Source organism: Thunnus thynnus, chromosome 6, assembly GCF_963924715.1.
Source record: "Thunnus thynnus chromosome 6, fThuThy2.1, whole genome shotgun sequence".
Taxonomy (NCBI): domain Eukaryota; kingdom Metazoa; phylum Chordata; class Actinopteri; order Scombriformes; family Scombridae; genus Thunnus; species Thunnus thynnus.
In genome coordinates, this window is record NC_089522.1 from 31,824,522 (window position 1) to 31,849,546 (window position 25,025).

General features: G+C 43.3%; 1 protein-coding gene across 3 annotated transcripts in view; it reads left to right on the forward strand.

Annotated features, from left to right (window-relative positions):
- The window catches only part of plxnb3 (plexin B3), a 91,465-nt gene that overhangs the window by 43,144 nt on the left and 23,296 nt on the right, over window positions 1-25,025 (forward strand). For all 3 annotated transcript variants that reach the window (XM_067593398.1, XM_067593399.1, XM_067593400.1), the window contains 5 exons: window positions 13,104-13,523; window positions 15,169-15,901; window positions 20,090-20,269; window positions 24,255-24,383; window positions 24,549-24,649. In XM_067593398.1, the coding sequence (XP_067449499.1) occupies window positions 13,120-13,523; window positions 15,169-15,901; window positions 20,090-20,269; window positions 24,255-24,383; window positions 24,549-24,649 (1,547 nt within the window). In that variant the 5' untranslated portion in view covers window positions 13,104-13,119. The remainder of the gene's footprint in view (window positions 1-13,103; window positions 13,524-15,168; window positions 15,902-20,089; window positions 20,270-24,254; window positions 24,384-24,548; window positions 24,650-25,025) is intronic.

The window sequence follows — 25,025 nt, forward strand, 5'->3', positions numbered from 1 at the left end:
GTGGCGTCGATATTTTGATTTTTTCTTTTTCCCTGTGACCTTTTCAGCTCCACCTTTATGATTTTTGGAACCTTTATCCATTCGTATAGGCTGGCGTTATGTTCAATTCAAACTCCACACTTTCCGTCTTGATTTGATCATTTCCTGCTTGACCTCTAACATTAAATGGACGGACGCACCACTTGAAGGGGTGATTGGAGGACGACAGTAGCACTGCCTGCACCTGCCCTACAATATAGCTATCCTATTGACGATCGGGACCTTGTAACCCCCGATCAGATTAGCTGTTCCAACATCAAGTGGGCCGCAGCTGGCAGGTTGAATTTTTTTATCCCACAGTGTTTTTTTCCCACATTGCTGGTGGCCTTGCAGCACATCTGGCGTTTGCCAGACATCCAGTCTGAGCCTGCTTACAGTAGAACACAGAGACACAGCAGAGGCACAGTAGAGACACAGTAGAAACACTTACAGTAGAGACACAGTAGAAACACACACAGTAGAACACAAAAGACACTTATCAGAAGAGACACATTAGAGAAAACAGTAGAGACACCTATGGTAATAAGTGACAGAACATCATCGTGTTGCTTGAGTGAGTAAATCTTCTGTACATTGACTTTATTCTACTGTCAGATTCAGTAGAGTTCAGTAGATTCAGTAGAGTTCAGTAGATTCAGTGGAGTTCGCTGGAACAGACTCTGGGCTTTGTGTCCTCTGAAGTATGAAGGAGACTTTTATTGGAAAAAATTACAAACTTAAAATGTAAATGTTGTAATTTTTTGTCTTTATGTGCAGAAGTTTTGAATGGATCTGAGCGTATCGAGGAGAGTGTCGAGGTTCCAGGGATATAAGAACCATGTCGATGGGACATTCTGAGCCTTAACATGTATTGATAGCGCCAAATGAATCATTGATTTGATCACTCTGATTGATTTGCTGATTGTAATTAGTCTGTATCAGCCAGAAAGGATCAATACGTTAAGTGACATCAGAGTTACATGGAGACATCCAAACTACAAACACACTACTGATGTGGGATGTAAAACTATACAGCACCGTGCAAAAGTTTTAGGCACTAAAAGTAAAGTGAGGACACTTTCAAAAATAATATCATGAACAGTTTGTATTTATTGTTTAACTTCATACAAAGTCCAGTAAACAGAATAAAATGTAATCAGATCAATATTTGCTGTGAGCAGCTTTGCCTTTAAACCAGCAGCAGTTCTCCTCAGTGTTTCAGGTTCTCGGCAGGTTGGTTGTTCCTGCATCTCGGAGAAGTTGCCACAGTTCTTCTGTGGATTTCAGCGTCTCAGCTGCTTCTGTCTCTTCCAACAAGTCCTCCAAATTAAACAACCTAATACATGGTTTGATCATGTGACTCCAGAACGACACATAGCAGCATTTTTTAATCCGGCGCCTCTATCAGCAGTAATCAGCAGGATAACATCATGTGTCTGTGCTTTCCAAAACCGTTACACATCACTGTTAAAGAATAATGATGTTTTATGATGTGACAACACTGTGGTTTAGGTCTGGTTAGACACAAAAACCACTTTGTTAAAGATCATGGTTTGGGTTAAAATGATCACTTTGTGAAGGTTAGAGAGCGTGGTGTGGTGTCAGTTAAAGCTACTACGTCCTTAAAATTAGGAAACCTTTCCTGTCATGGCTACAATAATAACCACAGGGTAAAGGTTAGGGGATGATTGTTACACTTTTTCTATTTTCTCTTTCCTGTGGCGAAGTCCAAAATTGGGTTAAAACATCCACCCAACTCATTACCTCCAATCTGTCCACATATATAGGACTGCAGCCGCTAGATGGCATCTGTGACTATCTGTCATTTCGGAGCGACTGACATTATGACCTATTATGTTGTTTTTCTTGGGAGGGCAGTGTTGTCTCTTCATGTTAATCCCAGACTGACTCCATGATGTTGAGATCAGGGCTCTGTGGGGGCCAAACCATCTGCTGCAGGACTCCTCGATCTTCATGTTCCTGACAATAGTTCTCCGGGCTCGTTGTCATGCTACAGAATAAATTTGGGACCAATCAGATGCCTCCCTGGTGGTGTTGCATTATGGATAAAAATCTAAACATCTAAAGTGTTTATAAAACTTTTGAGGAACATTTTCCCGTTCACTTGAATGAGAAAATGTGTCCAGACTTTTGACTGGTACTGGATATGCGGGTATAAACTGTAGCTGCAGCTTCCTAAATGTAATGACCGTTAATTCCTCAGAGTTTCGGATATTTTTAGACTCCTGCAGGGAGAACCGAGCCTGTGCTGTTAATCTGCTGTGTATTCTGCTGTTATTCACTTATTATTCTGATCTTTGTGTCCTGGATTAAACTGAGGAGAATCTCTAATTCTTCTTATTCTGATCTGATCCTCCTGTCAAACACGCAGCTCCGTGTTTACATCTGCTGTCAATACAAACAGGATTTAATCCAGATTAAAGACAGCGAGGCAGGAATAGCAGCTCTGCCGCGGCTTCATCAATAACACAAACTGGCATTAAGTGATGATTGTGTGACAGCAGAGAGTTGCTGTTTAAAACCCGGCGGATGCTTCGTCTGACTGAGGAGAAAAGAGGAATTAGCTCCATTCAGCTCGGATCGGATCAGAACACAACAGATAGCCCTGCTGCTGCAGAAAATAGTTCAGACTGAGAGAGAGGACACGGAAAAGTCCTGCAGTTTAACACACAGTGCGAATATATTATCATCTAACATGCTGTCAAACGGTCATTTTCCTCTGCTAGAACTTAACTGTCTGAAAGGTTCCTCGTGTCCTAAACTTTGAAGGACGAGTCAGATTCTTTCAAGTCTGTCTTCATCCAACAGTCACATGTCCATGTGTCCGTGTAATGAGTTGTTTCTGTGTTTCATTGTTCCTCCTTTGATCTCTCAGCATGACTGGAAGAGATGGAGGACAAAATCACAGCCGTCCCTCTGACTGTCTGCGTCACGCCGCTTTACAGCTTTAAATACTTCCTCTCAGAAAAGATAATGACAAAAGTTATTAAAAGTAATTTTGTTTTTCAAAAGAAGTCATTAAATACAAATTGTATTAAACAGAAACTTATCTTATCCTAGTCCCACTGCCACACCTCTACGTCTCCATGGTAACCGTGTAATAACAGGGCGCGGGGTGTTTGTATTTAAACAGCTCATTCTGGCCCTGCGGCAATGAGCTGCGTCACCACGGCGACAAATTGACTTCCTGTGGGGAAGCTGGTAGTGATGATGATGTTGATTATGATGAAGGTTTATGTACAGTCAGCTCTGACACACACACGCACACACACAGAGAAAAAGGCCTTTTTGGGAAATGACTTTTTTATTTAGTGACAACCGCTGACAACATCCATAACACACTTTAGACACACACACACACACACTTTAAATCCCAGCGGGATTTAAAGTGTGTGTGTGTGTGTGTGTGAGTGCGCGTGCGTGTGTGTGTGTGTGTGTGTCAAGCTTGTCACACACCCTTGATGATATCAAACCATACTTGTCTCTGTGACTGCCAGAAAATATTCATGAGCTCACCGGGGGAGTGTGTGTGTGTGTATGTGTGTGTATGTGTGTGTATGTGTGTGTGTGTGTGTGTGTGTGTGTGTGTGAATAATAATAAAGCAGAACAGACAACAAAATAATCCTGAAGCAGAAAAAAAGTCAAAGAAAGAAAAGTAAGAAAAACCAAACAAAGAGAGAAAAATCAGGGAGGAGAAACAAACAAACGGAGACGGGTGGAAGTGGCCTTCTTTGTGTAGTACTGAAAGTATTTCTAGCAGGAAATACTGCTGTTCGTCTGTAGTATTTGTAGTACTTTGTAGTAGGTGTTAGTATGACTCTACCTGCTACCTCTGCATCTAGTCCCTCTACCTCTGAAACTATTAGTCATTAGTCCATCTACTCTACAACTAGTCCCTCTACTTCTGCAACCAGTCCCCCTACCTCTGCAACTAGTCCCTCTAACTCTGCATCTAGTCCCTCTACCTCTGCATCTAGTCCCTCTACCTCTGTAACTAGTCCCTCTAACTCTGCAACCAGTCCCTCTACCTCTGCAACTAGTCCCTCTAACTCTGCATCTAGTCCCTCTACCTCTGCAACTAGTCCCTCTAACTCTGCATCTAGTCCCTCTACCTCTGCAACTAGTCCCTCTACCTCTGCAACTAGTCCCTCTACCTCTGCATCTAGTCCCTCTACCTCTGCAACTAGTCCCTCTACCTCTGCAACTAGTCCCTCTAACTCTGCATCTAGTCCCTCTACCTCTGCAACTAGTCCCTCTAACTCTGCATCTAGTCCCTCTACCTCTGCAACTAGTCCCTCTACCTCTGCAACTAGTCCCTCTACCTCTGCAACTAGTCCCTCTAACTCTGCAACTAGTCCCTCTACCTCTGCAACTAGTCCCTCTAACTCTGCAACTAGTCCCTCTACCTCTGCATCTAGTCCCTTTACCTCTGCAGCTAACCCCTCTACCTCTGCAACTAGTCCCTCTACTTCTGTAACTAGCCCCTCTACCACTGCATCTAGTCCCTCTACCTATGAAACTACCAGTCCCTCTACTCTGCAACTAGCCCCTCTTCCTCTGTAACTAGCCCCTCTACCTCTGTAACTAGCCCCTCTACCTCTGCAGCTAGTCCCTCAACCTCTGTAACTAGCCCCTCTACCACTGCATCTAGTCCCTCTACCTATGAAACTACCAGTCCCTCTACTCTGCAACTAGCCCCTCTACCTCTGCAACTAGCCCCTCTACCTCTGTAACTAGCCCCTCTACCTCTGCAGCTAGTCCCTCTACCTCTGTAACTAGCCCCTCTACCTCTGCAGCTAGTCCCTCAACCTCTGTAACTAGACCCTCTACCTCTGTAACTAGCCCCTCTACCTCTGCAGCTAGTCCCTCAACCTCTGTAACTAGCCCCTCTACCTCTGCAGCTAGTCCCTCTACCTCTGCAACTAGCCCCTCAACCTCTGCAGCTAGTCCCTCAACCTCTGTAACTAGTCCCTCTACCTCTGCAACTAGACCCTCAACCTCTGTAACTAGCCCCTCTACCTCTGCAACTAGCCCCTCAACCTCTGCAGCTAGTCCCTCAACCTCTGCAACTAGCCCCTCAACCTCTGCAGCTAGTCCCTCAACCTCTGTAACTAGTCCCTCTACCTCCGCAACTAGACCCTCAACCTCTGTAACTAGCCCCTCTACCTCTGCATCTAGTCCCTCTACCTCTACATGAACTTTGACACGAACCTTCACATTATATTTCTGTTGTTTGGTAATGAGATACCAGAGAGGATTTTCTCTCACTCAGTAAAAGACATCTGTTAATTTATTCAGAAAGGACTGTTTGAAGCAAAAGACTGAAAGAACTGAGAGGTTACAATGAGTACAAATTGTACAAAACACTTCAGATAGAACAGACTGCAGCCTTTAATATGGCAAACAGACCAACCTTTGACACGATGCCCAGATAACTCAAACATATAAGTGTATTCTTGTCTTCCTGTGTTGTTTAGAGTGTATGGGCGTGGCTCCTGGACATTCCTGTACTTGTATCAGTTATTCAGAAGGTTTGAATTCCTGTTCCACTTTGTACTCAATGACAAATATACACCTGTAGTAGGTAAACTATATATGTGTTTGTCTTTTGCCTTTGTCAATGTCAACTGTGAAGACACTGTAGTGTTGAGACGTCAGTCTGTTTACACTGTTGAAGGCTGCAGTCTTTCCTCTGAAGTTTGCTGATTCAGCTGCACATTGCTGAGAACATGTTTTTACTTTTTTTGTTGAAAAGTCTGTCGTTTGAAGCTTAGCTCATTTTGTGTTTTTGTCGTCTTTATGCTGACGTCTTAGAGTATTGTTCCTTACATTCCTCGAGTTTCATGTTTCTATTATAGCATTTGATTTGTATCAGCTTTCAGTCAAACTGTTGGATCTTTGGATCTATGATTGAAATGTAGTGGAGTCAAACCGTCACCATGTCGGAGCTGATGTGTTCAGGTCAGTTTTTGGCTGCCTGGCTCTGTGGCTCCTAGGCAGACAGAAAGTAGGGCGAGTACAGTGTGTGTGTGTGGTGGGTGAACACACACACATACTGAGAGGGATAGTCCCAGAGAGCGAAAGACAAGAAATGAACAAAGAGAAGAAATTTAACTACACATACACACACATACACACACACACACTGGCAGCTGCATGTGTGTGTCGGATTGTGTCGTCTCTTTGAAGAGAGTCAAACCTCACAGATAATGTGTCTGTGTGTGTGTGTGTGTGTGTGTGTGTGTGTGTTTTTATGTGTGTGTGTGCCGGAGGTAAGGCAGCCTGTAATCATCACCTCGACGTGTTGAAAGCAGCGTGTCCTTCATTTACATACAGAGAGAGAGAGAGGAGGAGAGGACCCATGAGAAAATTAAAAAAGAGAGAGGGGAGGAGGAGGAGGAGGGAGGTGAGGAGGGGGGAGACAGTGTTGGGAGGAGGAGGAGGAGGGAGGTGATGGGAACAAAAGACGAGTGAAGAAAAAACTGCTGCGATTAACAAAGTAAAGTGCTGAATTTTTCACTGCAGACATAGAGGGAGTCGTCACCTGGAGCATCCATCCTGTTGCCATGGTTACCTGCAGTTTAGAACACCTTGAGCTCTGATTTTGAAACGGTGACCTGAACCAGGATGATAACAGACTCCTGACAGCCGCACATGATTTCAGGGGGTCCTTGAGAATGTTCCAGGTCATAGAGGAGGTTCCATGCTGCCTTGAAGAGCTTCAAGGGTCTAATGAGGCAGTTCCAGCTGTGCTTGAATTGTTCAAGGATTCTGGGAGAGGTTCCAGGTGTCCTTGAAGATGTTTTAAGTGATGGAGATCCAGGGTCCTTGAGAAAGGTGCTTGGGGATGTTCCAGGGGTCACTAAAAGAAGTTAGTGGTCCTGGAAGGGGTCACAGTGCCTTTAAAGGGATTCCAGGGGTCCTTGAGAATGTTCCCAAGAGGTTCTAGTGATCCTTTAAGAAGTTACAGAGCTCCTTGAGGTGGTTCCAGGCTCCTTGAATGAGCTGACTGCTCACAGAGCCTCAGGCATCCGTTGCCATGGTTACCCGCAGTTTAAAATGTAGAACTGTGGTTGAACTGTTGACCTGAACCGGGATTGTAACACACACACACTTGACAGCCAATCAGAGAGCAGGATACTCTGTTGCCATGGCAGCAGGTGAAGGTGTGATGACGAGGAGACAACATCATCAGGTGTTGTTGAAGAAACTCTCGAACAGCTCGACGTGTTCAGGTGTGACTCGGGAGACGATGAGGTGTGAAGCTGTGAGCTGGCACGTCATCACAGCTGGGTGAGAGCTCCGACAGGTGAGCTGCAGGTGTGAAACAGGAAGTGAGACACAGCGGAGGAGCCCTGAGGTCGTCCTCAGTCTGCATTTGTTCGTTCCTCCAGAGTTTGGACTCCTCAAGTGAAATCGACAAGTTTGATTTTAGCGTACTCTGCTGTCTGCTGGTTCAGGTGGATTTTACAAAAAAAGAGTTAAATCATGATGTCAGTCATGTTTTCTAAATGAACACTCAGTCATTTCCCTTAAACACCAGAAATTATTGGACACAGCTCCTATAATGAGACGTAGGAAAGGTGTGTGCAGGGTGGGGAGGGGTCTCTGAAGCTATTCAACCATCCGACACACAGCTCCGATGGGGTCTACTGACCCCTTTAATGTCTCACGGTGTGACATGACATGAACCGTTAGTGTTGTTTTATCTCTCAGAGGAACCGATGCTGAGTGTGAAACTGAAATATATATATAAGAGTACATGAGAGGACTGAACTGGGACACTTTCACACCAAAAGTTCATCCCTGTGCAGAACGAGGGCATTATTTATAGAAGGCAACTGTGTGAAAGTTCAACTTCAATAAACTCACCTTCACAACATGCGTCCACTGGGTTTCTGACATCGTTTTCCTGTGCAGAAAAATGTCGGGAAAGTTTATTTTTTCTGAGGTCTAACAAATCTCTTACATGACAGAAAAGATCAGAGAGGATGAAGATACTTGGTTAGAAAATTCATATTTAGTTTGTTTACCTGCTGATGAGTCTGTAGCATCGTTTCCTGCTGCTCTTCACTCTTTTCTCTGCCTCATAGAAACTGTTTTGTGTTTGTTTCATCTGAAACATCACCAGGAATAATAGATGTATACGAGCTTTGACTTTCTCCAGAAACTAAACCTGTGATTTCTGTGTTTCAGTCCTGAAGTGGAGACACATCCAGTGAAAGCAGAGCTGTTTTAGTTAATCATGGTGAACAGATGATCGTCTGTGTCAATGTGGACCAATTGTCCGACTTCCACAGTCTGGGTGTGAAAGCGCTGTGTGAAGTCGCTCATTAAACCCAGCAGGAATCACTTTCATTCATCAGATTGGTGATTTCTGTCACTGTAATCAGAAGAAATGCATCATTTCATACAAATATGCAACACACGATACTGTAAAAGAAACGTAACACCAGCACCAAGCCGTCAGCCTTGTGTGTAGGCAGATCACTCCTTCTTTAGCAGTCCCTGGACGTCGACACGCTGCTCAGAATGAAACATGAGGATATAATGAAGATGTATGAAAGTCAAACAGATTTCATAGAGCAGAGGCTTGTAGTGTCAGTTTTTTTTTATTGAAGCAGCACAGAACAGAAAAGTTCAAACTGGAACACATTTAGTTTGTAGATTGTAACCTTTAATTTTATATGTTGGACATTGAACTGCTTCTACATATACTTTTAGATGCTGGTTTATAGAGATGGAGGCTCGTCTCCGTCCACCTACAGCTCTGATTCATCTGCACGAACACACAGTATTCTTTACACAAAGAGTGATAAAAAAAACTGAATGGGCGTGGCTTCATCCTGAAAACACTTAAACCGTGAAAGATAAACACACCTTTCTAGACAGACAGACAGTTAGAGAGACAGGCAGACAGGCGGTTAGAGAGACAGAGGGAGAGACAGCTGGTGTAAATTCAGCGGATCAAACATGAATTCATTTTCTCTCTGAGTCTTTTCCTCATTTTTGACTTTAACGCTTCATCGCCTCCAGCTCTCTCTACCTCTCTCTCTCTCTCTCTACTCATTCCACTCCCTTTCTCTTCCTCTCTCGTCCTCTCGTCTGTCCTTCTCATAACCTCTCTCTCTCTTTCTCTCTCTCTCTCTCTTCTTCCAACTTTATTCTGTCTCTCGTTTACTTTCTGACAACCTACAACTCTCTCTCTCTCTCTCTGTTCAGCTCAATGAATTATAGATGAATCTCTCTCTCTCTCCATCAGGCTGAAGGAGGAAGTTATTACCATACTCTGTGTGTGTGTGTGTGTGTGTGTGTGTGTGAGGATGTTCAGTATTACCATGGAAATGTTGAAGCATGTGTGTTACAGTGTGTGTGTGTGTGTCCTGAGGCCTCAGTGTTTCCCAGCATGCACTGGGGGAAGTTAAACAGCGAGTGTTCGTTCAGAGTTTCTGTCAGAACCAACACGCAGCAGGAGGGAGGAGGGTGGAGCGAGCATGACTTCTACAGAGCGAGCGAGAGAGAGAGATGAATAGGGTTTTGTATCAGAGAGGAACATGCACTGTAAAAAAAATCAGCCTGAGCCTTTTATTCAATTCACTGGATCATAAGATCTTGTTTTCCTGAAAGACCTGAAACCAGACTGACAGCTAGCGCCCCCTGGAGGCTGCAGAGTTTATTATAGCCACAATATGAACAAATATCACTGCAAAAATCAAGTTATAAATGTCTTTAATTTGAGTCTATTAAAGGATCAGTCTGTTGTTATTCTCTGTTTCTTATCGTCCTGTTAAGACTCTCAATACTTTCTGACTTCCTGTCTGTGGCTCTCAGACCCAAGACCATTGGACTAAACCTGCTAGCAGGTATACCGGGGTCCAGGCACCAGTAACTCAGAATCAAAGACTCACTGATCCAGCTGGAGAATTTTTTGCTTTTTTGGGACATTTTATATAAATGAGCTCTATTCCTGCTGGTTTGAATAATTACTGCATATAAAAGTTTAGTTGGCAGTGGATTTAAAGCTCCAAGCTCATTGGTTCCTACTGAAGACATAAATCTTTCAAAACACCTCACAAATTTATAGTTTCATGTTTAAGAAAGTCTCAGTAATTTCCTAAAACAGCCAGTCCATGTTTGGTGGGGACTATTTTCAGCGCTGGATGGATCCACGTTTAGTGCTCTAGTGTGAGTGTGTGTGTGGGATTGAGTCTAAACAAACTACAGTGTGTGTGTGTGTGTGTGTTCATGGTGATTAAGTGTGGCTCATTGCTGTGTTTTTGCACAACATGAGTAAGAAGATAAATCACAGTGCTTGTTAGTAGATCAGTTAATTGTCGGTAGAAACAAGTAGGATATCGACAACTATATCGACTTTCCTTTCGGAGAGTCGTGGAGCTAAAAATGTAATTTTTGTCCTGAGGGTGGCGCTAGAGGAAGGGTCGTTAAGATGTAAAAGTTCCTCCTCTGGAGATCAGAGATGATGAAAAAAACAGCAAAACTAGTTTGACACCAGTTTAAAAATCCACTCTGTCATAAACTAACCAACCCACTGAAGGTTTGAGTCTTTCACTGCGTTGTCGTGGATACGGGTTTGTTGCCATGGTGATGTTTCTACAGGCAACTACAGTTTGACCGTCAGATGAAAAGTGTGAAGCTGCAAAATATTTTATTAATAACTTCAGAGAGAAACAGAAACACCCCCAAGACAAAAAAAGACAAACTGAGACAAACTGAGACAAAGAGACTGAGAGACAGAGATGATCAGTGTTCTGCATGCAGCACGTTTATTGTGCTTCTCTTGCTTTTTGTCTTTGAGTTGAATGTTCTTTGGTGGGTTTAAAATGTAAGTGTTCGCCATGTAGCTCAGATCACAGATACGTTTGGCAGGAAAGCAGAGCAGCAGCCATTAATCAATAGTTGATAATTCACCGTTTCAGTCGTTTGTCAAACGTGCTGGTTCTAGTTTCTACAGTGTCTCAGATTTGCTGCTTTTCTCTGAATATCTTCGGGTCGAACAAAACAAGATGTTTGAAGATGTCATTAAGACGGTCTACTACTGTCTGACATTTTATAGACAACACAACCTATTAACTGAAAAAATAATCTGGACAATAAGTGATAATGAAAGATTGTAGGGTGTGACATGTAACTGTTCTGATACATGCAGAAGAATCATACATGACATTGTAAAAATAATATCTCAGACACACTGAGGACACACTTACAAACTTTTAAACAGCTCAGGTTGACCTGGACGACCTTTGACCTGTAAATCGTGAAGAGGACTGATGTTTGTGTGAGAGCAGATACATTCATCTGTCTGATAAACATTCACACTGTGTCCTTGGACTGTAGCAGCTTTAATCTTTCTGCATTCCCGCCATCACACATGTCCTGTGTGTGTCCTCTGATAATTCCACATTCCTGCTTTTCTTTGTTGCTAAATTCAGTCTGCAGGACTCAGAGTTCTCTGCTCTCACTGCTAGCTGCAGTTGATTCTTAGCCATAGACTAAAAAATAATGCACCATAACGTCACCCATTGGTTTGCGGACCCCTGTTCTGAAGCTTTGAGTTCAGCACATGGATGTATAATAAGAGCTTGATAGGGCGCCGCCACTCAGCCTTGCAGCCAGTTTTTCCCAGTGGCCACTCGCAGTATTGCAGCGAAAAATCCCCCTGCAGCCCAAAAAGGATTTCCCCCATAGACCGCCATTGTAAAAGAGACGCCTGTAAAACTGTTGACAGGACACCTCAAACTGCAAACAACGTCAATTATGACTCTTTCTATTATGAACTTTTGATCCATGGAGGTTTTATGATTGTAAAACTTTCCTCGAGCCGAGAAAAGCGATTTAAAAATCTGTGATGTCATCACAATGTCATCACTACTGTGCATATTCAGTGGGCCGCACAACATGGAAGCAAACCGGGAAGCTAGACACTTTATTTGGCAAATGCGCCAGGCAAGCAATTCCTATAGGACTGAATGGGCGCCATTTTTAGTCCGATATCCAGCCCTTATAGTACATCCATGGTTCAGCATTTTGGCCGTCGTCATCTTGGTGTTTTGGAGCCAGAAGTGACCATATTTGGATTAGAGAGTGGAGCTGACCCTAATGCTAGCATTAGCTGCTAGCTTGATTAGCACAGTGAATTTTCCGTCTATGGTTAACTGCGATATTGCTAATGCTAATTTTGGCTAGTGAAAAACAGGCTTAAAACAAAATGTACACACCGGAAAAACTGAACAGTCGACTCCTTACAGGGTCTTTTAGTACAACCAAGTACTGAACAAGCTGAACAAGACTTTTTTAGGCGACCAAGATGTTACAATTAACTTTCATGAACTGAAAACACACTAAAATAGTGACAGCTACGCCTATACTCCTATTCTAATCCGGGGTTACGTATGTAACCATCGTTGTCACCGTGGTAGAGACTTGTCAATTATAAGGTAGCCCCACCCTACAGAATATGCTACTTTATCGTCTATTTTACTCTAAATGGGACCATAATTTACAAAATGAACATCATGCTGTACTGATGAAGACTTGAGACTAGCGATTGAGACCATAAACTCATTAGGAAAGTGTTTATTGAGGAAATAAATCACTTCATACAATCAGACTTCTTTTTGGAGTCAGTGGAGTCGCCCCCTGCTGGCCATTAGAGAGGATGCAGGTTTATGTCACTTCCACATTGGCCCCGTTTTTCAGACCTGGAGCTTCCCGCTTAGTGTAAATCAGACCAAGACCACATCCCAAAAATCAAACCTGGCAGCCACATGTGGGCCTGAGCCAGTTCATGTTTCATCCTCCTCTAAGCCGACATTTAATGCCAGGTTCAGACTACACGATATTTTTGTCTGATAAGATGGTCACTGTGTCATATTAGCCAAACATAGGTTGCCATTTTTCCCGACGTGTGTGATGTAGCTGATATTTAGATCATCACTCTGTGTATTTTTATGTTTGCTTTTGACTTTAAAGTTTTGCACAGTGGCTGAGCTTCAGTGTTTTAATGTCTCTCTCTCTCTCTCTCTCTCTCTCTCTCACCTGGCAGGTAAAGAGGAGCTGCCATGTTGGCCTCCTCCCTGTCACTCCTCTTCTTCCTCCTTCTCCTCCCCCCTCCCTCCCTCCCTGCCGATGTCATCGTGACCTCTGACCCTTCAGTGCGGTGGGTGGAGCTACATGGCGCCCCACTCTCTCACCTGCTGCTGGATGCGGAGGCAGGGCGTCTGTACGTGGGCGGGGTCGACCACCTGTACCAACTCACCTCTGACCTGGAGGTGATGTCGCACGTGGAGACTGGCCCTCACCTGGACTCCCCAGACTGCCTGCCCCCGATCGTCCCCCAGGACTGTCCCTCGGCCACGCCCACTCACAACCACAACAAACTGCTGCTGCTGGAGACGGGGCAGGGGGCGGAGCCAGGAAGTGTGATTGTCTGTGGTTCGCTCTACCAGGGCATCTGTGACAAGAGGTAACGCCGTTTACCATGTTGATGATTTGACATTTATTCTTTAAATCTACTCAGAGTTGATCTGGAGCTGTTGTCATAGCAACAAATCCTGAAGCCCAAACCTATAAGAGAACATTAATTTTCTTAGGATGATGAAAACTGTTGTAGATTAAAATGTTAATTACTGATCACAATATGTTGTAATCATCACAATTTAAGTTTCAAATGAAAAACAGTTTAATACCTGTAAATAATAAAATACACAAAATCCAAATTTAGTTTGTAAAAAACAAAACTCAAATAAAAGTTACCGGCTGTAAAAAGACGAGTGGAACCAGAAAACATGGCATTTAATGTGATATCATAATGAACTTTGTGATTTAAACATTAAAATTCGATCAATTCATTTGTAATTGGAGTAAGTTTATGAACTATAAGTTAATTATTTAAATCAGACTAATTACTGAACTGCTTTATGAGAGATTTTTAGTGACATTTTCTTAGTTTCAAGCCTCAAAGGCGAAGAAACAGTTTCATCAGCAGTAAGTGTATAATCAATAATCCTGCATTACCAGTTCTATGAAGACACATTCAGGAGAACTTCACTATTTATATAAGCACAATGTTGATCACCTGATTATGCTTCCACTGTACTCATGTTGCCTTTATTTTAAACTAAGAGCGCATTGAAGATACATCAAAGAAGAACAAGTCAAACCTCTGAAGTTAGAACCATCAGGATCAATACGTTATTGATAATAGGCCTATGTCAGTTTTTTTTAATATTAAAGGGATAGTTCAGATTTTTTGAAGTGAAGAATGTATTTTAGTCACCTAAAAAAACAAAATCAGTTCAAGTGTTCACTATAATTAGAATATTTTCATGCTTCACCTTGCCGTCAGACAGCCCTCTCCTTTGGCACTACATTTTCTCAACAGTAGAACTTCTGTATTCCTACGCATGCTGCGCACTTTATTACGCTGCAGATCAGGTGTTTGTCAGAAAGTGCTGCTGTAATACAGTGAGCGGCATGTGTAGGATTACAGTTCTACAGTTGAGAAAATGTAGTGCTGTGAAAATATTCAAAATATAACGAACACTTAAACTGATATTGATGTTTTTAGGTAACCTCATGCACCAGATGGTTTGTTACACAGAACCATCTGAGAAGTCTATGGAAACTGTTTGGAAAAGGGCAGGCACTTTCAAAAAATACTTGGCAGATGATTGGATGAACCATCTGTCTATCGCCGTCTTACCTTGCGAGGCCGCTGGATTCGCGACGCTGGTTGCGCCGAACCTGACAAGATGGACTCTCACGCGATCTTGTGATGTCGTGATCTCGCGAATCCAGCTGCCTCGCAATGTAATTTTTTAGGTGGCTAAAACATGTTTTGCTGCTGCTCCTGTCCATAGCAGTGCGTTGCTTAGCTTCCATGTCGTTACTCTTGTTTGCTTCTCCAAACTGGGAGCGTGTCGACCCAAATCTACTGCAGGTAATAAATACACTGACTATGGATAACTACCTCACACAATCCCACTGCGAAAAGTCCGAACTATCCCTTTTACATGTCAGATTTTGAAAAGTACATGTTAGACTGGATCAGTTCATCCATATATGATGATGGGGCCCTTGAGTCTGATCTTTTCTCCTTTTTCCTGCAGGAGTCTTTCTAACATCTCTCAGCTCATCTATCAGACATCCAACCCCGTCGACACACAGTATGTCGCTGCCAACGACCCCCGCGTCTCCACGGTCGCTGTGGTAATAACTACCAAGAACAAGCAGGATGGGAGTGGGGCTGGCGGCATTCTGCGTTTGATGCTGGTTGGTCGGGGCTATACCAGTAAAGGTCCTGGGGATATCCCACCAATCACAACGCGGCGCTTGTTCCCGGTGGTCCCACCGCGCCGGGCGTTCTCCCAGGAGGAGGAGCTAGGAAAACTCGTTGTAGGAAGTTACTCCGAGTACAATAACCACTTTGTGAAGGCTGTCGTCCATGGCGACCACGTCTACTTCCTGTTCTCACGCCGGGACATGTGGCACAAGAAGGAGTACCGGACCTATGCCTCCCGACTCTGCACCTCTGACCGCAGCTTCTACTCATACGTGGAGGTGCCTCTGCTCTGCCAGGGCGGGTACAACCTGGCCCAGGGGGCGTGGTTAGGACACCACTCAGGTGAACCTGCCCTGTTCGTCGTCATGGCAGCAGGCCAAGCATCCACGCCCGTGGCAACAAGTCGCTCAGCTCTATGTGTTTATGGGATGGCGGAGCTGGACAGCATGCTGCGGAGAGCGCAGGAAGTGTGTTACACAGAAGGAGGACGAGGGAGCAGCGGACAGGATGAAGCCTACATTGAGTACGCCGTGTCATCAAAATGTCTGAAACTACCAAAGGTAAACCCAGACGTATGAGCAGGTCATATTTTCTGTTTCTGTAGCCAGTGTGGCCGATAACAGCTCAGTATGCAAAACACGAGTCACAGACAAGACGGGTTAGTCAGAGTCAGAGTTTACTGGCGGAAAAGCAGGAAATCAAAACAGGCAAAGACCAGAAAGGCAGGCAGAGTTCAACAAACAGGTGAAAAGGCTTACAGGGCTTACAACTACAGCTGGGATCAGTAAATATTCCCAACTGGTCAAACTGGTCTGCTGCTGAATATGTGACTGACGCTCACAGAGAAGGTCAAACTGAGGTCATTACCACACTGGAGCTGTTCCCAGCAGGCACTGGGGGAGGGCGGGGTCACAGGGGTCAGTTGTACATTCTCCAATCAGGATACAAAGATCCTTTTCTTTTCTTTTTCTTTCCTTTAATTTCCTTTCTTTCTTCCTGTCTGATAGTTTTTCCCCTCTGTAATGAGACAAAGGAGGTTGTAAGTGAGTTAGTTTAAGACTGAAATAAATATCACAGAAGTAGTAAGAACTTTTGTCCAATATCAACATTTATTTGTTTATTTATTTAGTCTTAAGTTAACAAGGACAGCCTCATTGAGATGAAACATTTTGAGATAATAAGAATAACAATCAGGTTTATTGCTAAGTAGGTTTGCACATACCAGGAATTTGCCTTGATGTTGTTGTGGTGCGTAACAGTCAAAAATATACACAAAATTAAGTAATCCTAAATAACATAAATAAGAAAGAATTTACAATAAAAGAAAAATGTAAAACATATTGTAAGTGAAAAGGATCTGCTACAGGTTTAAATTTAAATTATTAAATAGAAGAGAATGAGATGAATGTAGAAGATATTCACCCAGAAAAAACAGTATATGCAGTGTGTATTATTATAATAATAATAATTATATATATATATTATATAATGCAACAAGTTGCATTAATGTAACACGCTATGTAGGATAAAAGATCACAAATGTGCAAATGCAAGATTGTGAGGTGTTACATTAGTAAAACGTGTAATGTCCAGGAGGGGAGAGAGTCTGTATCAGTGAGGGTTTCTGGACCTTGTTGAGGAGGCAGCTGCAGATGGGCAGAAACTGAAATGAGGTTTCGGACCTCAGGCTCTTGCCAGAGGGGAGCATTTCAAAAAGTTTATGTCTGGGATGAGAGGGATCAGCCATGATCTTTCCTAGTAGCTTCAGTGTCCTGGAGGTGTGCAGGTCCTGGAGGGACCGCAGATTGCATCTGATCACCTTTTCAGTGAAGCGGATGATACGCTGCAGTCTGCTCTTGTCCATGACGATTGCGGCAGTGTACCAGATGGTGATGGAGGAGGTGAGGATGGACTCAATGATGGCGGTGTAGAAGTGCACCATCACTGACTTTGGCAGGTTGAATTTCTTCAGCTGCGACAGGAAGTACATCCTCTGCTGAGCCTTCTTGGTGAGGCTGCTGATGTTCAGCTCCTACTTGAGGTCCTGATGATGGTTCCCAGGAAGTGGAAGGACTCCACCGTGTTGACTGGGGAGTCACACAGGGTGATGGGCACAGGTGGGGCTGCACTCCCTCTGAAATCTACAACCATCTCCACTATCTTTAGAGCGTTGAGCTCCAAGTTGTTTTGTCCACACCAAGTCACCAGATGGTTGGTCTCCCACCTGTAGGCAGTCTCAAATCCACCAGAGATGAGCCCAGTGAGGGTGGTGTCATCTGCAAACTTCAGGAGCTTGATGGTCTGATGACTGGAGGAGCAGCTGTTGGTATACAGGGAGAAGAGAAGTGGAGAAAGGATGCAACCTTGAGGGGAACCGATGCTGATGGTCCAGGAGTCAGAGACGTGTTTCCTCAGCTTCACATGCTGCTTCTTGTCGGACAGGAAGTTGATGATCAGGTCAAGTCAGGCACATGCAGCTGGAAGAGCTTGTCCTATAGCAGGGCCAGGATGATTGTGTTACAGACGGAGCTGAAATCCATAAACAGGATCCCGGCTTAGGTTCCTGAGAGTCCAGGTGCTAGAGGATGAAGTGGAGGGCCATGTTTACTACACTGCCACAGTCTGTAGGCAAACTGCAGGGGGTCTAGGAGGGGGTCCATGATGGCTTAAAGGTGGGACAGTACAAGGCACTCAAGAGACTTCATTACCACAGAGGTCATGGCGACAGGTCGGTAGTCATTGACTCCTGTGGTCCTGGGTTTTTTGGGGGTGGGGATGATGGTGGAGGTCTTGAAGCAGGCCTGTACATGGCATGTCTCCAGTGAGGTATTAAAAATGTCTGTGAACAGCAGAGACAGCTGATCCGCACATTGCTTCAGGGTAGAGGGAGAGACAGAGTCTGGTCCAGCTGCTTTGCAGGGATTCTGTGTCTTTAACAGCCAGTTAGCATCTCTCTTCAGTATGGAGAGACATCGAAGGGGGGGAGGGGGCCTCAGAGGTGGGCAGTTGTGGAGAGGCCCGGGCCCTTGCTGAGGTGGGGGAGGAGGAGCTGGTGATCTGGGCCTGGATGGAAATTTGGGGGGGATGGTGTCAGGACTATCCCATTGTCTTTCAAATCAGTAGTAGAACTCATTCAGGTCATTGGCCAGGCGCATGTCATTAGTGGAGTGGGTGGCTGTCGGTTTATAGTTTATGATCTGTCTGAGGCCCTTCTAGACAGACGCTGAGTTGTTTTCTGAAAACTGCTATTGAAGTTCCTCAGAGTACAAACACTAACTATCTCTCATCACCTTGCTAAATCAAGTTTTGTCCCCACTCCTAAACTTTTCCAGGGTTTGTTGTTTTTGTAACTAAACCTAGTGCATGATGGTACACAGCTGTCCTCACAGAAGCTGATGTATGACATCACAGCCTCCGTGTGCTCATCCAGACTGTCAGTAGGAGTCCTGAAAACATCCCAATCATAACAGTCCAAGCACGCTCCATAGCTTCACTGGTCCACGTCTTAGATGTCCTCCCAACAGGATTAGAGAGTTTTTATGTCTGTCTGTATGCAAGAATCAGAAGAACTATGGTGTGGTCAGAGTAACCCAGTGCAGCGTGCAGGACGGCATGATATGTACTGTTTACTGTAGTGTCACAGTGATCTACAGTGTTCTCCTCTTTGATCAGGCATTTAATCAGCTAATGGTATTTAGGGAGTTCATGGCTGAGATTACCGTTGCCAAGGACAATAACGAGGGAGTCTGGGTTTGTCTGCTCCATACAAAGTATCTGGTTGGCGAGCATGCACTGTGCCTCCTGTACGTGGGCCTGCGGTGGAATGGAAACACTGTAAACACCTAGACCATGAGTTGTAGATAAACAAAACCAAACCGATAACACAAAATGTTCTTACTTTGAGAACTCACACAGAGCAAGGTGCAGTCCATCAAAAAGGAAACACACAACTCTACTCCATATCACCAGGAGGGATTTATCAGTTACATGACTAATCAATTAATGTGATAAACAAACAGCCTGGATGAAATGAATGAATGAAAAAATCATGTTTAAAGGGGGAGAAATTGGGAGCTGCACCATCAAATTTATAAAATAATAACATCTTCTACACTCACATAGAGTAACATGTTTGTAACTCAGTGTTGCAGTAAAAAAGGAGGTAAACGAGAACATTAGTTGGGTATTTATCAGCTCGAGTGTGGGACATCTGAGTGAGACATCTGATGACATCACAGTTTACACCCAATGATATCACAGATTAGCAGCTGGTTTGGTAAGAAGAACCTGTTGTTGGTCATTCCACATCCGTCTCACTGCTGACCTTAATACTGTTTGTGTGAGTGTGTGTGTGTGCGTGTGTGTGTGTGTGTTGGTGTGTGTGTTGGTGTGTGTGTTTGTGTGTGTGTGTGTGTGTGTGTGTGTGTGTGTTACTCTGTGGATTAGAGCTGTTAGCTTCAGCAGCTGGAGTCATCATCAGACAGCTGTCACTCAAACACACTGGCAGGTACACACAGCTGGCAGGACTGATCTGACCCACATATAATATAACACACACACACACACACACACACACACACACACACACACACACACACACACACACACACAGATTAAACTGCAGTGACTTTGTATGTCTGTGAAAAACTGAACTGAGTGAATAAAAACAGGAGTTAAATGGACACATCAGTGTGAGTGTTTCAATAAAATTCTCTGTGTCTTTCTCTCTCTCTCCATTCATGTCTAAGGACTCTCTCTCAGAGTATCCCTGTGGGGGGGAACACACCCCGAACCCCATCGCCAGCAGTGTGCCTCTCTCGGCCATACCCACCTACACCACCACCACCCAGATGACCGCCGTCACCACGGCAACAGAGGCGGGGCACACTATCACCTTCCTGGGAGACAGAGAGGGTCAACTGCACAAGGTGACAACACTGATGTACAATATATACAGTATCCATACGCAGTCATTATGTACATGATGCCTATATAACACACACAGTATATCCAGTGTGGTAGCTCAGCACAGTCAAGCTAATCTGTGACCTTACTGACTGTTTTTTCAGAATGTTATTTCATAAAAAGTGCTAAAATGGTCACATCTCACTATGGAATGATGATCTTTTTCTAGCAGAGCTGCAACTAACAATTATTTTCATTATGAATCAGTCTGCTGATTATTTTCTCAATCAATGGATTCTTTATTACATCTTTAAAAGGTCAGAAAATAGTGAAACATGTCTATCACATTGTCCCGTCATCCAACGTGATGTCTTCAGATGTTTTGTTTTATTCGACCAACAATCACGTAAATTCTGCCTCACTACTTCCTCCTACAGCAGTTTATCATCATAATCTAATTAATTAACCATAATACCGTTTTGTCCTGAATATAAGACAACCCCTTTACCAACAGCTCATTTAGTAAAAAGAGTTTTTTGAGATAAACACAGTTTCACACTCGTCCTGTTGGGAAGGTTTCCCAGAGATACTATTAAGCAGAAGAGAGTCGTCATCTTTCCATTAAAGCAGACGGTAAATCCCACATTAGTGTATCTTATCTCCCAGTCACACACTCACATTCTCTCCTATCACTGGTCATTTTTCCTTTTGTCTTTTTGAGCTCCTCATCATCTGTGACAGCAGTAACTCGGCTGTTTGACAGATGATTAAGTCCTCATTGTGTTTCTGCAGTAAAGACTTTGTTTTCACTTCTCAGGAATTTATTTCCTCTGTGACACAAAAACACGTTATGCGAGCCATCAGAAACCCCAGCAGGTTGAACTCAACTAACCAAACACTTTTAGTGCTGACTGACACCAACAGAATGGAAGAAACTTGCTAGCCTAGCAACATTAATGCTACCAGTGGTGGAAGAAGTATTCAGATCCTTTACTTAAAAGTACCAATACAGCGATATAAAGATACTCCTTACAAGTAAAAGTCCTGCATGAAAAATCCAACTTAAGTAAAAGTACATAAGTATCATCAACTTGATGTAGTTAAAGTATTGCAGTAAAAGTAGTGGTTTGGTCCCTCTGACTGATATATTATTATATATGACATCATTAGATTATTAATAGTGAAGCATCAGTGTTAGAGCAGCATGTTACTGTTGTAGCTGCTGGAGGTGGAGCTAGTTTACACTACTTATATTACACTTATACTACTTATATACAGTTAGCTAGTTTAGTCCAGTGGTTCCCAACCTAGGGGTCGTGGCCCCTCCAAAGGGTCAGCAGATAAATCTGAGGGGTCTTGAGATGATTAATGGGAGAGGAAAGAAGAAAAAACAAAGTTCTGATACACAAATCTGTTTTCAGTTTTTGGACTTTTTCTCTAATCTTTGATTTTTGCTGAAATATTGGATCATTTGAACATTTATTGAAATGAAAGCATGTGAGAAGTTTAGAGGGAAAAATCACTATTTGGTGGAGCTGTTAACAACTCATAGACATGTGAAATGTGACCCCGACTACACACTGCTTTTTGTAAGACGTCAAAAGCCAAAAAGGTTGAAAACCACTGGTTTCATCTTTAACAATGTGTTGTATTTTAAAAGCTTGTTATATTATCCATTGTGTCAAATCTTGATCTGAAAAGTAACTAAAGCTGTCAAATAAATGTAGTGGAGTAGAAAGTACAATATTTCCCTCTGAAATGTAGTGGAGTAGAAGTATAAAGTAGCATCACATGGAAATACTCAAAAAATACTAAAAACTGTACTTAATGTACTTAGTTACTTTCCATCACTGAATGCTACAAACAACTCAGAATGCCGTACTCTCTTATCTGTACACAAATATAAAACAACCGACTTTTTCAAATGTAATTTCCAGAATAGAATATTGTCTTAAATTCGGGGCAATGAGGGATGTTAATTGATTACAGCTTTTGTTAAAAGGACTGTCTGAGTTTCTGTCTTTGCTGCAGAAAGTTTGCCACATTTCTAACTTTCAGTGACAGTCATGTTGTTCTTACTATACAAGTTGCCTCACTTCAAAAAGTAAACCTACAGATGCATTCATCTACCTCCGTCTGTCATGTGACCCCCACCGTCTATACTTTCCATGGTGAGGTTTTAGCCGCAGGAAGGAATCGGCTGTTTCCTGTTTGTGTGTTTATAACTGGAAAGTCTGTGAAGCGACGGGAAACTTAACACACAACTATACACACACTCACACACACACAACATGCCTCATTTACATGCACACATACACACACACACAGTGAACAGAGAGCAGCTTGTAGCCTGCAGCTCTTTATCAACAAAACAACACACACAGACACAATGATACACACTGAGTGTGTGGTGACTAACAGGCGTTTTGCTCGGGGGGTTGGGAGGGGGGGTTTGGTTGTCACAGGGGAGCGTGCTCACACTCTTGATGTTGATTGGCTATTGGTCCCCCAGGTGCACTCTGGGTAAGGATCCAGCAGGAGACCCTTTTTGTATGAAACATTTACGGTGCGTGCATGTGTGCGTGCGTGTATGTTAGTGAGGTCTAATCCTGCCTCAGAGCCTCAGTGAGGCAAACAGCCGAGCTTTGATTCTTCCTGTTAATATTTAATCACACACACACACACACACACACATACACAGACACACATTAACAAGTGTTCGACCATCTTATCAGCAGTTAAGCAGCTGTTCTTTCACAGCTGATCCGTTCTCTTTCATAAAACAACCTGCTTATAACACACTTTTCCACGTAGTCACAAACAAGCAAGGTGAAAAAGTTTCTGGCCCCGGGGGAGGTTTTATGTTTTTTAAAAGCCTCAGGAACTTTAGGGGTGGGGTTTGCAGGGCTGATGGTCAATTATTGGTCAAACACAAACACTGAGGCTGCTTTGTTCAGAAAAAAGAGCTCAATATCAGATGAGGGACAGGCATTTCTCATCATTCGTTAATGTTAAAAGTAAAGTGAGGCTTCGCTGTCGCCTTCTTGACTCGATTTAAAAAAGAGGGAGAGGAAATTAGAACTTTATTTTGTGATTGTTTCATGTTGTTTCGTTCTAAAGCAGAAATTAAACCATCAAACATTCAGCAGATTTCACTGTGCAGACAGACTCTGTAGTCTCCCTTTCCTCCTCTGAATTTCTCCTTGTCATTCACACATCGGAGTCATCAACAGTGCAAACAAAGGACAACAGGTCGACTCTGTTGTTGTTGAAAACTTTTTAAAATTTGTCATGTGTCAAATTTGCAGAATCCTCCAAATGTGGTTGGAAACACAAACAGATGCTTTTAGTTTGTAGTTCTGCTTCCTGAGATTAGTTCCTGGAACCTTTTGTTTGATAAGTGAATAAACTTTTTACAGTCTGCTGAGACTGTGAAGCTGTCTGGGGTCAAAGGTCAGCTGTAGTGTGTAGTCCTGCAGCAGCTCAGGTACTCACAGAAACCAGAAAAGAGAAATCACTGACAGGTGAGTTAGAAATGTTAGTGAGAACTGTCTTCAAACTAAGACTGGATTGTGGTTGTGATCCGGCTCTGGACGACATTCATACAGTTTGAACAACAACAACAACAACAGATCAGGATCAATGATCACATCATCCTGAAGTTCATTGATGACACTTCTGCTGTCACATTGATAACAAAGATAAAACAATCCCACAGAGGAAGTTTCTAACACTCTTTAGCTCACAACAGACACTCATCTCGTCTTCACAATAAGTCATTTTAGTTGTTTTTGGGGTTCACACCTTCTTGAGTCAGGCTCTGATGTGGATTCAGGATGCAGGTGAGTTCTGTCTGAGCAGCTGGATCTACGTCAGGACAGCAGGATCAACTCGGTGCATTCACATTTGGGAACATGACACCCTTGATCACTATAGTTCAACAGATTGCAGGTCTTGAATATTAACTAAAATGACTCACCTGTGTGTGTGTGTGTTTGTGTGTTGCAGGTGTTGGTGCGTGCTGATCGGACAGGTGAACTGTACGGCAGACTATTGGTGGACAGCGGCAGTGCCGTCAGCGCTGATCTCCTATTGGACAACAGCCAGCAGCACGTTTTTGTTTTAACCAACAGCAGGGTGAGAGATCATTCAGTTTTTATTTTTATTTTATCTTTCAGTCTTCAGTTCTTTTAGTTTTCTGCTGCCTGTCTCTCTGTCCATTATTATTATTATATTATATATATTATTATATTGTAGTGAAGTTCAAACAGACCTGTCATCTGTTTTCTTTCTGTTTCGCAGCTGTCGAAGGTTCCTGTGTCGTCATGTGAGAGACAGACAGACTGTCAGTCCTGTCTCGCTGTCAAAGACCCGTACTGTGGCTGGTGTGTCCTGGAGGGAAGGTAGGTCTATTTAACTGTCTGTCTGTCTGATGAACAGTAATTTGCAATGATGTCACTCTGTAATCAGAGGCTGAGACAACTGTCAGTGAAGGCAAACACACCATTAAATGCCATTAATATAATAATGTAAACAGGAAACAGGGTAGACAGGTGGGACATAAGGTGAGGAGGAATTTGATTTGAATGTTGAAAATTGGGCGTGTCCTAATGAATCTTTGCTTTGTGCCGCTAAAAGTTGAAGGTTGATTGATGGGTGGATGTCATGATATTATCAGTTGAAACTGGTTGGTTCAAGCCTTCATAAGCACGTCATATTTAGTTTTACAAGAAGAAAACATGGTTGGATTTTGATATAAGAATACAAATTTGTTTTTGA